At 42.4% G+C, this 15,363-nt stretch overlaps 1 protein-coding gene and 1 long non-coding RNA gene across 2 annotated transcripts; one reads left to right on the forward strand and one right to left on the reverse strand.

Moving 5' to 3' along the window:
• Positions 1-5,344: 5,344 nt before the first annotated feature.
• On the reverse strand, positions 5,345-7,159 carry LOC117465169 (uncharacterized). The gene is made up of 3 exons (XR_011645061.1): positions 7,040-7,159; positions 6,021-6,120; positions 5,345-5,667 (listed from the first exon to the last, which is right to left on the reverse strand). It is a non-coding gene; the product is annotated as an uncharacterized lncRNA (long non-coding RNA).
• Positions 7,160-10,121: 2,962 nt separating this feature from the next.
• Positions 10,122-15,363, forward strand: LOC117464336 (uncharacterized). The gene is made up of 21 exons (XM_034106704.2): positions 10,122-10,250; positions 10,328-10,398; positions 10,482-10,577; positions 10,662-10,786; positions 11,176-11,319; positions 11,399-11,485; positions 11,573-11,737; positions 11,812-11,908; positions 11,993-12,210; positions 12,292-12,448; positions 12,726-12,934; positions 13,015-13,132; positions 13,258-13,457; positions 13,526-13,640; positions 13,721-13,890; positions 13,962-14,059; positions 14,137-14,267; positions 14,437-14,626; positions 14,714-14,855; positions 14,940-15,060; positions 15,131-15,363. The coding sequence occupies exons 1-21, from the start codon at positions 10,231-10,233 to the stop codon at positions 15,199-15,201; spliced, it is 2,745 nt and encodes a 914-aa protein (XP_033962595.1). The 5' UTR covers positions 10,122-10,230; the 3' UTR covers positions 15,202-15,363.

Raw genomic sequence — 15,363 nt, forward strand, 5'->3', positions numbered from 1 at the left:
TTGAGGGCTAATCACGGGGTTTGTAAAGCAAGGCGGATGTTGTAGTCCCAAACGATAGCTGGGGATTCTGGGTAGTGTAGTGTCTTCGGAAACTCTGTCGTGTCTAAACTAGGAAAAAACTATTTGTTTCTCCGAATCGAAGGTTAAAAACACAAAAGCATTGTACACAATTTAAACCAAACAATATTGTGTAATTAAAAAGGATAAACTGATGTTTTTTAGTGGATGAGTAATGGAGATATCACTGTGTAATCATTTGACAGTGTGGGGAATACTTCCGGTTTTATTATGAAAACTTCGAGACCGGAAATACTGTTTTCACCCACGCTAACTTTACATGGAAGTTGCCCCATATACAGTACACGTTCTCCTGGCGAGACCTCAAATCATCTTCGTATATCTATCAAACTGTAGATCCTACACATCCACTGGACGTAGATTATAAAAGTACAATATACACTTCTCGCTAGAAATCTAATAAAAAAGCATTTTAATGCCCAAACTATTCCACAATTTAGGATTTTCCAGAGAGGGTTATTTGTGAATAAACGACCCTCCGGAGCGTTTGCAATCGACAGGAGCATGTTGTTTCTTACACGACCACTAGAGGTGCTACACTTTAAAACGTGACTGGGTCGTATTTAGCTGCTGCTGACCTATATGGTCGTTTTTTGTAGGAGGACAGGCTGAATGGTTTGGTCCTGCCTCCAAACGCGGTGCGGCACCGGCACTTGCAGAGAGTGAAAGCATGTGAGGAGGGATGCTAGTACTTAGCCTACATACGTGTGTTGTACCATGTTTCAACGACCAACAAAGTCAGGCTCTAAAAAAAGAAGAGAAAGACAAGAGAGAGGGACTAAAGGGCGACAGTATGTCACCCAGTTTTCACAAGAAAAGGTGGGTGTGGTCCATGAGTGGTGGAAATGATTCTGTTAGCTAATGTTTTTTTGTTTACTAAGCTGACATTAAGTACTGTTAATATCTTTATAGAAAATGCAGAGGTCTTTCATTTCACTGCTCTTTTAGCTGACATTTAAAGGTATGGTAGGTAATTCACTTCAGAAACACGTTGTTATATTCCATGGAATGCTCTTAACGTCCCGATAGCAATGAATATATGAAGTGCTTTGACAATAAATACATACAAACATGTCATCTGTGGAAGCTGTGGCGCTGTAAAAAGCACGACCAATCATCTGAGCTGGCCCGGCTAAAATAACTGGATGGCCTACCTGCCTGTCAGCCTTCCATCTGTGCACAAGCTTATCTCGTGCCCTCATTGGTCATGTGCGCGTTCGTGTGTGCTGGAGGAGGGGCTCTGTAAGGAACTCTGAAGGAAGGGGCAGATTTTTTTCTGTTGTGTATTTTCAAATTCTAGCGCACTCAGGCTGGTTTCTCCATTCTTACATACCTACCTTTAATAAATGCAGGCACATTTTTAGCGCCTATTCATGCTAAATCAGTTGTCCCTCCCCCTGGTGCCAGGACCCACAGATCCATCTTTAAGCTCAGCAGCCCTGTCCCCCCACAATGCTGAACCTGAACCAGCTTTTCCCCAAACTGAAGGAGGTGAGCAGCATTGTGTTGAATGACATGCCACTTAACATATCTGAAGAGAGACTGGAATACAATATATATATATATATATATAAAACAAAAAGCTAACATCTAATTTAAATGATACATTTCAAACACAGTATTTTCCCACATAGCCAATGATCTATATAAAACAAAAAACAGATTTTAGTCTATTTAGGATGATGGACAGTTTGAAGCATTGAGTGATCAGTCTGTAAACAAAATGTTAATCACAGACATTTTGGCTATGATATTAATACTAATGTTATTATATTAAAGCAGGGGTGGGGAACCTCCGGCCCCCAGGCTGTATACGGACCGCTAGACCATTTGATACGGCCCTCGAGGTAATTTATAAACAAAGTGGCCTGTGCCTGGTGGTGGGGCCCAATGTGATATATTTTCATGGGGCCCAAAATCCCTGGCGGCGCCCCTGGGTGCACCAAGTGGTACACTTTTTATCCTCGCTTTTATGTCCTCTTTGTTTTTGAAATCCGCAAACAAGACGTCAGCTGTGGCGCTCATTGCTTCTTTAATCATCTCACCATCCGTAAATGGTTTTTTGTGCTGAGCCAAAATATGGCTAATCCGGAGGGACGTTTCTGTAGCTGCATTGCTCTTTGCTGTAGGCGCGATGAAAAGCGACTGCTGTGCTTTTAGTCCTCTTTTCAGTTCATCAATTCTTTTGGTTCTTAATGCGCTGTTGAGTGGATATGAGTCTTTGAATTTACCATGGGTGATCGCATGATGGCGCTCCAGGTTGCCTCGTTTCGCCAAGGCTACCGCCTGTTGGCATATGAGGCAGTCTTCTCTTTCGCTGATGTGAAAATAAATTCATGCTCCCATTCCGGGTGGAAATAATACGTTTTTGATTTCTTTTTCGCCGGACCCTCAGCCATATCGATGTTAGTTTTTTAATGCATCAATCTGGTGCACTTTGAGAGCAAAATTAGGGACTAAATCTATGGATACATCTCTCAACACCCATATGAAACAGAACTGTAAACAGCTTTACTTTTTCTTTCAACATTTATTTGAACAGCAAGTGGAGGCAAAAGTGACTGCACCCAAAACAATAAACCTGCTAGCTAACTAGCCTAAACTCAGTAACAGAATGTGGGCAACACGTTCTTCTCCACAGCTGCGCGACCTCTGAGTCAGACGTCACTTCCCCCTTTTATATCCTACGGGTGCCACTCCCCCTGAACCCCGTTTCCCTGCCAGTTTTTTCCCTTAGAATACACCTTTAATTCTGTAACAAAAAAAAACAAAGAAAATCTCCAGAAAAAAATGAACAGATGAGTTATCCAACCACATTAATTTTAATAAAATATGAAATACATTGTTATTTACTTTTTACATGGGAAAGACTGCCCTTCATATTGCCCTCCACCTCCTCTCCTCTTCCTCTCATTTTCTCCCTCTAAAAACTAAAATAATAATGAAAAACTTAAAAGTCGTACAAATGAACTCAATTCAACGAAACGTGGTGATAACATTAAATGATCTATACCTTTTTTTGTGAGAGGTCAAACTTAATTATTGCCTCCTCCCTTCCTCTCCTCATTTCCTCTCAGGTCTCTAAAAGATAAAAGGAAAACATGTTAAAATCTTCAAATAACACGTGAACAGAACTTGGTGAAATCTCGTATCAGTATTTGACCTTCTTTACATGAGAAGTCATGCCTAGTTTTGCCCCTCCACCTCCTCTCCTACCCTCTCCTCTCTAAAAATAAAAACAAGTGATGTTAGAATCTTCAAAAATAACGTGTGAACCTTTATATATACAGTCTATGGTGTGAACAGATGAACTGAACTTCCTGAAATCTAGAAACAAAAGATTGAATAACTTGGTTTTTACCTTTTTTGCATGTGAAGTTCTCTACAAACGTAAATAACTTTGTGAAATCTAGAAATTATATTGGATATCTTGATTATTACCATTTTGTTTGTGACATGTCACTCTTAATTTTGCCTCCCTCCTCCTCTCCTCTTCGCTTCTTTGCTCCCCTCTGGAAAAACAACAACACATGCAAACACTGTTAAAAACAAGTAGTACGAATGAAAATGTTAAAATGATATTTACCTTTAATAATGAGAGGGTTCCCACATGCCCCTCTCTCATATTTTCTCTTCTCGTATTCCTCGTCTTCCCTGAGTGTTTCTTCTCTACTCTTCTCTGCTGTGATCCTTTTCATCTCTCCTCTGTGCTCTTTAAACCTCTCTTTCTGATTGGATAACCCTTTTATCCCATTTTACACCCTTTCAATGTTTTTTTTTACCATTTTTAAACACCTTGTTGCTGATCTTACTATCACAGTTTGTACCACTACAGTTACTCTCCCCCCCCCCCCTTCCCCAGTGTGGCCCCTGCCCTGAGGCCCTTGTCTCTGCAGACTCTTCTTGGCTGGGGTGGCCCTCGACAGACATATGGACCGCTATGACATGGTGTCGCCATCCTTTTCCTTCTCTGCACAGGGGGGCTTCACTGAGGGGGTGAAACACGTTGGAGGTTCACACTGTCCCCCCCAGATCCCCCCCACTCTGTGCAGACACCCTGCCTGAGTAATGGACCGGCAACAAGGATTCTAACCAGAGCAGGGTCCTTACATCTGGTACACTTTCATTTAATTCAGTTCAATCCAATACTTACCGTTCACATTTAAAAATAGTTCATGACAAAGCAGTGCAATCTAAAAAAATATGAATTCATCAAATTTAAATATTTTTAGGTTCAAATCATTTCGACTGAATTGAGCTCAATTAAATGAGAAAATACTTACCCGTTCAAATCATTTAAACAAAAACAAATAGTTTTTTTAATTATTCAATTCAATTTGAACAGCTTACATTTAGATAAATGTAATTTAATTGAAATCTATTAAAAATAATTCCAATTAACTCAAATTCAAATCAATTCAATTTTAAGAAATACAATATAAACATATGTTACTCTATTTAGCCGGGGGAAAAAACATGTAGAAATTAAGTGGAAGGACAGAAGCGCTTAGCAGCACCGTTACCTGCTGACATACCTGCAGCCTCGGCTCCTCTCTTGCGCCACCTGCTGCCCACCTGGCTCCTCTTCTTCATCAGAAGTCGGACGCTCTTCATCCACTGCTGCTCCGGGACCTTCCTCACCGGTAGAGGCTCACGGGGGGGCTCGGGTCGGGGGGAGGAGCCGGACCGCTGCGGCCGCCGGAGGACGATCCTAGTGGGATGAGCACACGGCACCAGAGACCAGCCCTCCTCGGGAACAGGTGGGGAGGGTCTGCAGGAGAGGACAGGGGAGGAGGAGCAAGAAAAGCAAGAGCAAGAAGAAAAGCAAGAGGAGGAGCGAGAGGAGGAGGAGGAGCCGGACCGCTGCGGCCGCCGGAGGACGATCCTAGTGGGATGAGCACACGGCACCAGAGACCAGCCCTCCTCGGGAACAGGTGGGGAGGGTCTGCAGGAGAGGACAGGGGAGGAGGAGCAAGAAAAGCAAGAGCAAGAAGAAAAGCAAGAGGAAGAGCTAGAGGATGAGGTAGAGGAGGAGGAAGAGCTAGAACGAGAGCTAGAGCGAGAGCAAGAGCGAGAGGAGGAGGAGGAGGAGGAGGAGGAGGAGGAAGAGCTAGAACGAGAGCTAGAGCGAGAGCAAGAGCAAGAGCGAGAGGAGGAGGAGGAGGAGGAGGAGGAGGAGGAGGAGGAGGAGGAGGAGGAGCGAGAGGAAGAGCGAGAGGAAGAGCGAGAGGAGGAGGAGGAGGACCTAATGGAGGAGCCAGGGTCAGACTTACCTTCATCCACAGCGCCTCTCCTGCTCCCCCTGCTGCCAGCCTGGTCCCTCCTCTTCATCAGAAGCCTCAGGTTCTTCTTCCACTTCGGCTCAGGGGCGGGGCCAGCTGGGGGGCCAAGGTGGGAGCCGGCAGAGGAGTTGCAGACCACCCTGAAGGGGGTGCGAGAAGAAGAAGTGTTAGATCCAGAGGCAGCTGTACCTGGGGAGCCAGGTGAGGAGCCACTCTGGGAGGGGGGGGCTGGGGTCCTGCGCAGGATGAGGCGGGGCCGGCTGGGGTCTGGCAGGAGGACCGCTGTCCACTTGTAGTGCCGGTCCATCTGAAGGTCAAAATAAATACAACAATCAGACCACTGCTCCACGTCATGACGACACACCAGCGAGGGTTACACAATAATCACTCTCTCATCACATACTGAATTAAAAGGAGGACAATGCAATAATACATTGTTCAAACAAGCGCTGCAGAAAGTGAAACAGACATGAGAGCATTTGACTGAAATATGAGCTAAAGAAAGGAAGCTTGCAAGAAACAGCCATGGCTGTAATGTGCACACTTTTTAAAAACATGTCTTGCCTTTACTTTTCTCAAGGACAATAAATCCATATGTGTTTATAGTAATTGTGTAAAATGTGTGATGTTTAGCTTCTGGAAAGTGTTCGCCCTTCTTACCGTGGTTCTCAGTGGACTGAATGAAGCGGAGCCAGGTGAGGAGCCAGGTGCTGCTGGGATCCTGCGAAGGATGAGCTGCCCACTTGTTTGCTTGGACCAACTGAAGGTGATAAACACATCAGGTTAATATACCATGGAGTGTTACACCAGAATCACTTCCACATATTGAATTCTAAGGATCAATTATTGTAAAGAACATGTACGAAAACTAAACACGAGCAAGAGTAAAAAGTGTTTGCAGTATAAAATAGTAGCAAAGTCCCAAATGGATGCATTTGTTTCACACTTTCTTTACATTGCCTTACAAATGTTAACATGTTGCTGGAACAAGGCATAAAGAAAGCAAACTGTGAAAAATATGCATGCTTCAGGCTGAATAAAGGACTCAAGAATGCACCAACTTTTGTCTCAATACATCTGAATTTATGAGAACATATTTAGAATTTATTTAGAAAATGTTATTTCTAATCCTAGTTTGTACTGCTATGTCTCAATGCTTTTTTACAGTGAGGTTTACATTAAGCAGGTTTATATAACTTTCACAGAGGCAAAATTACGCCACAATTTCTTCAACAATATGTTAATTTAAGCTCTCCTACTAATTGACAATAGCATGTAAATATAAATCTATTTCTGTTGCAGCTATTTCACTTAATCTACTCTGTAATGATCAAGAAACGAGGACAATCGTGAATATCAGTCATATATATTCAATAAAAAGGATAAAATAATGTTTTAACTTGTAAGCTTGTTTCAGTTATGGTTTGTAGCACTACAAAGAAAAAGGTAAAATCAACATACGTTAGCATGCTAACTTTTTCAACAGGTGAAACGGTTGGTCAGTATTTTGTCACAACAGGATTATTACACTCTGATTTGATTAATTAACAATACAAATAGAAGAAATTGTCAATATCTTCAGATATATATGTGATTGTGTACGGGGTTTGGAGAGCGTCAGTGGTCAAATGCATTGAAAACAACGTGGGTGAAAAAAGTGAATAAATGTCACATCTAACCCGAAAAACGTCCTGTACGTTTTGACAGTAGGGTTTAGGGAGAGGTCCGGAAGCAAATCGTATCAGGTTTATGAGTTTGTTTTCAGAGAAATCGTCGAGTGAGAGCAGAAATGTTGAGTTTCTGACCGTCAGGAAGTTTGTGTTTGTTCAAACTAAGAGCATTAACCTGGAGAGCCTGCGTAGCAACCACGGAACCCTCAAGTCTCGCTCAGAGCTCTCGTGAGGCCAGGTCATATTGTTGTTACATTTAATTTAATATAACTATCATCGAAATATCTAGCGTAGGAGCATCACATCAAAACACTCCTAGAACTAGATTTCGACTCATGGTCTCCTGATATAAACGAAACTAAAGACGATGTGCACAAGCAAAGTTGAACAAATCTGAAAAATAATGCGACCATGAATAAATGAGCCACTTATTGCAAAACAACGTTCGTTTGAATGAATATCACTAACCTTGTGTCCATGACAGCACCTGGGCCTCCTGTAATACAGTTTCCTCTGATCAGTGGCGAGCCGTCAGGGCCCTCTCTAGGCCCTCTTTTAGGGCCTAAGATATTCTAAAAAAATATATTTGAAAACATAAAAAAAATATTTTTTAAAATATTTTTTTGTTGTTACATTTTTAATTAGTTTTACCAAAATAACTTGATTTAATTGTATTTAAAATAACATTTCCAAATAAATAAATCCTTCGAATCTGCCTGTTCAGTTTCTGTTAGAATGTGAAGGGTTAAATGCCGTCTCTGCGAGGAAGACGGGAGAGCTTGTTGGTCCGGTTGGTCCCTCTCTACATTCACAGAGGGCCCGCTATTGTAACTCAACGAGAGAGTAATGTCATATGACAGTACAATTGACCAATCATATCTTCCCTCTAAATGGGCGGGCTTTATTTTCGCGGACTTTATCACAAGTTCCGTCCGCTGTGAGGTCTATGCAAGTGGTGCAGTGAGGCGTCCTAAAACCCGGAAGTAAGCTGCGCTCGGATTCCCTCGACAGAAAGCAGTGGGATTTCTCCATAGGGTTTTGGAAAATAGCTGGAAATAAGGTCTGTGGAAAACGAACCTGTTAGATAAATGCACGTTTTGTTCAGCCGGATAATATCCACATGTCTACCCTACTTTTATTATTTTCGAATCATAAATCTAATCGATAGATTTATGATCGATAGATTTATGATTAGCATAAATTCGTTCATGATGGCTCACTTCAGTGATAGTGATGACATCGTTGCGAAATTATTAACCGAGTCATTTTCAAGATTGAGTTACAATGATAAACTGGAGTGGCAAAGGATCAGCTGCATGACCCGCCATCAAGTGCTTCATCCAGAAGGACAGGAGGATGGACTTTGTGTTTCAGTGATTTGATCATCAAAGGTAGGCCTAAGTCATTTTCAATGTGGGCCGCCGTGCCGACTTAATTACAAATTCATTTTTAATTGTTACTTGGCTGTGGGTGCCCTGTCATGATAGGGGTTTATATAAATGGTGTTGTTTTGTGTGGTAGAGGGTCGCTGTCATTGATGCGTTTTGCACCTCGGGCCGCTGTTTTGATATTCCGCTGAAGTATACGCTGTGACGTAATATCTCTTCTTTTCTTTCGAGGGAAGGGGGGTCAGAGGGCCTAGGTATAAAAGTCACGGCTCGCCACTGCTCCTGGCATACCCTCTTTTATACTTTCTAATATATTCACCGCTGTTCCTATCCCCATCACCAAATCTTTCTCTCTTACCTCATCAATTATCACTTGTGCCCTCAAAAACCCTGGCACATATTCGTACACTAGATCCCTTACCACCCTAAAACCCGCCCTCCACATCGGCAAATTAAATATAACTTTCCCTTCTTTTACTATTTTATTGTTCATAAATATTGGTTGTCTCCACACTTGCTCTACATTACTACATTCATATTTCACCTTTGCTAGAAACATACCCCATGCATTCATCATTTCCCTTTGAAAATCACTCACTCTCCATCCATCCCTTTTTCATACACATAAAAATAGCACTTCCCCCACACCCTCCACATTCAATCATCGCCTCCCTCAAGAAGTCCTTCCATAAGTGATCTTCTTTATTTGTTAGGTATTTTATTACCTTCTTCACTCTCAACGTGTTTACCTTCCTCGTTAAGTTAACTAATCTTAACCCTCCATCCCTATACTCATTCTCTAACACTTCTCTTGCTATTCTTACCCCTTTCCCCTCCCTCAAGAACTAATTCACTACACTATCTATTTCTTCTATAACTCTCCCTGGCACATCTAGGACATTAAATTAAATTATTTACAATAATGTACAGCTATCGTATAGAAAATTGGAATTGTATTTGATCCGAACATGAACCCTTTGATTAAAGATATCAGAATGAAGATGCACCTTAAAGTAAACACAAACCACATACAAAATAACCTACACAAGGAACAGAAACAATGAAAATAAAACTATTGCTGCAAAAACATTCAGTTTGAACCTATGAAGCCAAGTAGAAATCCCACAGGGACATTTTGATATGGTTTTTGTTAAGCAGAGCATTGATTATTCCTTCTTCTGCACTGACTCAACACTCTTCCAGTTGGAACATATTGTTATGGCCTCATAAATGAACATATATCATTGCATAATTGGACAGAGCAAAATCGACCCGGGTGAAACGATAAGCTCGGGTTTTACTGTCTGTAATAAATGTTAGAGCATCCTTAGTGGTTTGAGAATATATACAAACAATAATCAAGTGTTAGATTACAGTCATTATAAGGAGGCTCAAAGGAGAAATCAAAAGCACATGTGATTTTAAGGAACATTTAATTTATTATTAACTGTGGATTATTTTGTTGCTTCTTCAAATATAAGAAAGTAATATATATCAAATACAAATCTACTTTTGCTGAACAATAAACACTTTTTTTACACTAAAAATGTGTGTTTTTCCTTTCCATACATCAGCTCACCCTGTGTGTGTGTGTGTGTGTGTGTGTGTGTGTGTGTGTGTGTGTGTGTGTGTGTGTGTGTAATCCTTAACAAGCCTCACCTGTGCTTTGTCGTTAAGTGGAATATAAAGCAGCTGCTGATGTCTCAGGTAATCATCCAGTCCCCTTCCTTTTAGACTTGTGTTTTTGTTGGAAGGTGTGCTGGACATTGCCAAGCTCTGATACTGACTGTATTCTTTTGGTTTTACTGCAACATGCCGAGGCTTGGGAACATGTAAGTTACATTTCTTGTAGATTTCTTTCTATGTGTGTACTTAATTGTCTCTAAATGATGTGTTTTATGTGTTCAAGTTTGTTATGGATGGCTGCAGCTATCATCTTGTGTCAAGCCAGGCCTAATGTGAAGCTAAATTCGCTGTCAAGTAAGCTTCAATTCTCATGAAGTAATTTTACACAGCATATTAAGTCGGTTTACATTCTCCTCACAAGCCTTTTCTTTTAACAGGCAGTGGGTTAAGGTCTGACTGTGCCGCCAATGTAATGAGACTGTCGTTGGACAAGGCTTTAGCAGTGGGAAACCAGCTTGAGGTGGAGGCTATCAGTAAGTGTTAACTGCTAATAATGCAGCTGATTGGTTCATCACTGAGGAAAGGGGTCCCTGACAAAGCTTATTGTCTCCCCTCAGATGGCACCAAGCACATTTTGTTAACACCTAGCATGGCTGCTCAGTGTGGATACAGCATGGAGTCTGACCCGTGGGGTGACACCAGAATCTACACCTCCCTCATGGGCTGCTTTGTGGACAACAAGGTTTGTTTGAGCTAAAGTGGTTTAACAGCATTCAATGTAATTTTCTACCAAGTTTAGCTGTGCTAATTCTGTCTCAAGTGACTGAATTCATGGCTCAACAAACACATGGTTGCTCCCATTTTTGTGTTTCCCTGAATTTATTTGTAACCCCTTACCGTTAAAAGACCCAAAGTACATTTCCCTTTTTGTTTGGTACATCCCTAAAATATTAGCACTGCCTCAATTAATCTACTGGGTACTTTCTGGACTTGTTTGTTACATTCACAAATATCCATTTAGGCTTCAAATGTGTCCCTGAAGGCAAGGATATTACATTTTCAATGACAAAGAAGCTGGAACCAAAGAATATTGGGGAGTCTCACTTAATTTAGTTTTTTTTATATTTATAGGATGATGCTACATTTAACGTTGGCTTGAGACTCCAGATGTACGGCGAGAATCCATCAGACGTGGTCAGTCATGACGTGTCTCAGACTTGCAGCTACACTCGCTGGGCCTCCAGGGAGATCCTCTGCGACAGGAACTACATGGAAGTAGGTCATCTTTACATTGATGAGTCCACCATCTTGTGTGTATGGAAACGAATGCTAAAACCACCATTTTGTGTTTTAGGTTTCGCACCACATGGCTAACCTTGATGCTGAAGCTAAGGGTCAGACTCGGGATGGTAAAGACGAGAAGCTCAACGCCAAGCTTGAAGTATGTTGAATTAAACCGTTCAGATACTACAGTTTAATTCCTCCCTACACCAATGAGGATTTAATTATTATTTGTTCTTTCCTGTAGGCCTCTGGTGCATCACAAGGTATCTGGAAGATGACGTTTCACACCCCAGAACCAGTGGCCATGGTGTTGCAAGAGGCTGAACAAGCCGGCTACGCTGCCAAAACTACCTCCAGTCGCCTGGTTATGCGAAGCCCGTACAATACAGCAGAGACTTATTCAGAGGATGTAAGCAACACACTCCTATACAGTGTTTCTTTCCTTTCCCTCCTTGTCAATTATATTAAACCTCTCCTCTCTAGGTGGCTGGAGTCCCCATGGAAGTGTTCAGGGTGAGCGCCTACTACATGGCACCACAGGGTCTGCATGTAGTGAACTTGGCAGCTGCTTGTCCCAAAGGTGAGTCCTGAGCAACATATTGCCTTCACAGTGAGCTTAATTGTTGCACAGTTAACCTCAACAGCTCCATTTTGTCATCAATAGGTGGCGTCCTCTTCACCGAGGATATGATCTCTTGGCACGTACCTCGCCGTGTGACTCCTCTGTTGGACGGCAGAATTACAGTCTCAGAAATGCACATGGGAATCAACGGGCAGAAGCTTGATAGATCCCAGATGGCCGCACGGGGGTACACACTGAGCACCACGGACTTCCACATCGTCGTCGAGATCCCAGTGGGCTCGCCTGATGGTTACTACAAGGTTGGGGAAATCTCTAGATTAGAAATGCAAGAGTCACTAGTGCATTTGCATGTTTTATTGAAATGTCATGAATTATTGCAGAGCCATGCCCCAGATTACCAGTACCACATCACCTACTTTGTGGAGCCCATGCTCGAGGTACTGTGGAGGGAAGATGACACCCAAGATGATACCAGATACAAGGTTTTGTTCCCCATCATGACCCCTCTGATGCCTCAATCTCCCCAAATCCAGGATGGTGAGTCACATTTTCTAGTAGGTATGAAAAAAAAGACATTTGAACTCGCGCTTGCTCGGATATATCCTAAAGACTGCTAAACCCATTAAATAAAGTCTTCAGTTTTTGCAAAATGGTGTGTTTGGATGGGATTTGAAGCCAAGTACAAAATCTACTTTTGCTTACAAAGGGTACTTTTTTGTTTTTTTAAATGGCACTCAATCCAACTACTCAATGTTTCTCTATCGATGTTGAGGCTGGTTTAGAAGTTGTAAACATGCCACTTTCTGTTCCTCAGACACTGTCCCAGAGACTCGGGTGTTCAGCGTTCTCTTGGGAACCTTCCTCCATGATGTTGAGCTGAGGAACATCACCTTCTCCACCGGGGTCCTCACTGTTGAGGAGAGCAATGCCAAAGGCTTCACAGTCCAGGAACACAGCTTGGCTAATGGCTCCAAGAGCTTCTCTCTTCAAGTGCCCTTTGATGCCGATGTTGTCTTAAAACATGTATGACATTATAGGTTCAAAATATCACTTTGTACCAGCATATTTTCAGTGTTGCTGAGCTTTTATTTCATTTGTTGCAGAATCCTGAGCGCTTGGTTACATCCTACTTCCTCCCTCTGATCTTTGGGTTGATCGTCCTGCCTGAAGAAACTGCTTTTGGTCTCCCGGTCGACCTGCAGGCCTCTCTGCAGGATGTTGGTGAGATCATATTGAATTTGCTTTTGACAATATCTTCATGCAAATTGTGTTTTCTAAAATTAAATAAAACGTATTGGAGTAAAAGCTACACAATCAAATGGATAATGCCTCTTTTGCTGCTCTAGTGCTACCCATCATGGCTGGCACCTGTGACCAGAACCAGTTTCACATCAGCGTGAAGTTTGGGAGTCACGGCTCTAATTTCAAGGCCATCGTTGGACCTCGAGAGCTGACGGCTGAGATGGCTGAAGACTACAATTTCTATGAGAACGGCACACACCTCAGCCTCATTCTGCCATACACTGCCAAGGATGCTGTTTTCGAGGTATGTCAAAACTACAAAATCCCACCGTAGATCTTCTGCATTGGCTAACTTTACTTTCTTTTCCACAGCTGCTCACTGCAGAATCAGTCAAATCCAGAATTGACCTGCTTCTGTTGGATCGTGCAAACGACTGGGTGCTTGCTGATCTCTATCTGGCGTGCTACTTCCCCTTGAAAGCAACAGGTAAGATGGAACATGTAAGTATATTTGCTGCTTTAGTTGATGGGTGTGTGTTGCTTTACACTGCCTGCCTCTTCCTCCAGAGTGCCACCCCAATGGCACAATGACCGCTGTGGCTGTGAAGGTTGAATCGACTCGTAATCTGAAGCCAAGTCAGCTGACGCTAAAGGACCAGTCCTGCACACCACAGTTCAGCGACGATCGCTTTGCATATTTCTCCTTCAGTGTGGATACCTGTGGAACCACCAGAACGGTGAGTGTGAATCGCATTTAAATATCAAAAGGGTTTTTGTCAAATGTTAATGCGTGTTTGTTGTTAAATAGTTCTTTGACAACTACATGATGTATGAAAATGAGATCCGCCTGTCTTACAACAACGCCAAAGCAGCAGCCAACACATCACCAGTTGATCCCGATTACAGGTAAAATATTTGATTCTGTATAATTGGAGATGAACACCTTCAATGTATGCATTTATATATTATTTTTCCCCCAATAGGCAAACCATTTCCTGCTTCTATGTGGTCAATGAGACTCAGACTGTTGCCTTCAGCGCTAAACCAAGAACCTATGAGCCCGCTGCAGAGATCGGCACCGGGCAGCTGATGGTGCAGATGAGGCTTTCCCAAGGCATGGTGGAATTTTACAACATCTTGTTCATGCATACAAAACACTGTTTGCAGGTCTCCTTTGAAAAAGAGACCTATGATCTCAAGGGACCGATCTGATTAAATAAAGGTTTGAAATGAAACTGTAAATGTCCAGGCCTCCTGTCTCTAACGGGACTCTTCTCCTGCAGATCCATCCTACGAGCTCTTCTACCAAGCAGAGGATTATCCAGTGGTGAAATATCTGCAGCAGCCTCTGTATTTTGAGGTGGAGCTGATGCATTCTACCGACCCACACTTGGAACTCATTGCTGAGAACTGTTGGGCAACCCTTTATGAAGATGGGACATCTCTGCCAAGCTGGGACATCATTGTGGACAGGTAATGTTGTGCAAAACTAACTACTAACTACTCTCATTTCATTTGTTTAACTGCTGCTTTATTTTAACTTTGGAATTCCTTCACTAGCTGTGAGAATCGCAATGACAGCTATGCAACCATTTTCCATCCCGTTGTGAGTGACTCCAGAGTTGTAGTCCCGTCCCACATCAAGCGCTTCTCTGTAAAGATGTTCACTTTCACTAAAGATGACGAGGTTCTGAAAGACCAGGTAAGACTTGTAAATCCAAATCTGGAGTCTTTTGGCCACTGCTGCATGTAGCCACGTGTAATAAATCATCCTGTCCGTCCACAGATCTATGTCCACTGTGATGCAGTGCTTTGTGACACAAGCAGCCAGGCAGATGCTTCCTGCAGAGGCCAGTGTGTGCATCCTCCAGGTCAGAGCTACTCAAGACCTGCAGGTGTAAAAAAGGGTAAGTGACCGAGTCTGAACAAATGTCGTCGATCTGGATGTGCAGTTGGTAATCTTTACTTGTTTTGCAGAGCGAAGAAGCACCGACTCAACACGCCAAAGGCAGATCTCCTCTGGGGCAATTATTCTGTCTAACCTTTGAATATTTTCTACAAGTGTTTTGTCATTTGCACCTTATGTAATTTTGTTCATCGTTTTCTTTGGGACCAGGGGAACAGTTTTATCAATGAATGTACTGTACTGCCTTTTATATTGATGGATGACAATAACCACTCGTGTATTTTAAAAAAAATAAACGAATACA

Source organism: Pseudochaenichthys georgianus, chromosome 19 (assembly GCF_902827115.2).
Source record: "Pseudochaenichthys georgianus chromosome 19, fPseGeo1.2, whole genome shotgun sequence".
In the NCBI taxonomy this organism is placed as follows: domain Eukaryota; kingdom Metazoa; phylum Chordata; class Actinopteri; order Perciformes; family Channichthyidae; genus Pseudochaenichthys; species Pseudochaenichthys georgianus.

Bases quoted from the DNA above. Each gene is read 5' to 3' on its own strand.
- LOC117464336 (XM_034106704.2), top strand. From the start codon at position 10,231: ATGCCGAGGCTTGGGAACAT. The intron at 11,486-11,572 runs GTATGTTGAATT...TCTTTCCTGTAG, and splicing joins AGCTCAACGCCAAGCTTGAA to GCCTCTGGTGCATCACAAGG. The intron at 12,211-12,291 runs GTTGGGGAAATC...GAATTATTGCAG, and splicing joins CGCCTGATGGTTACTACAAG to AGCCATGCCCCAGATTACCA.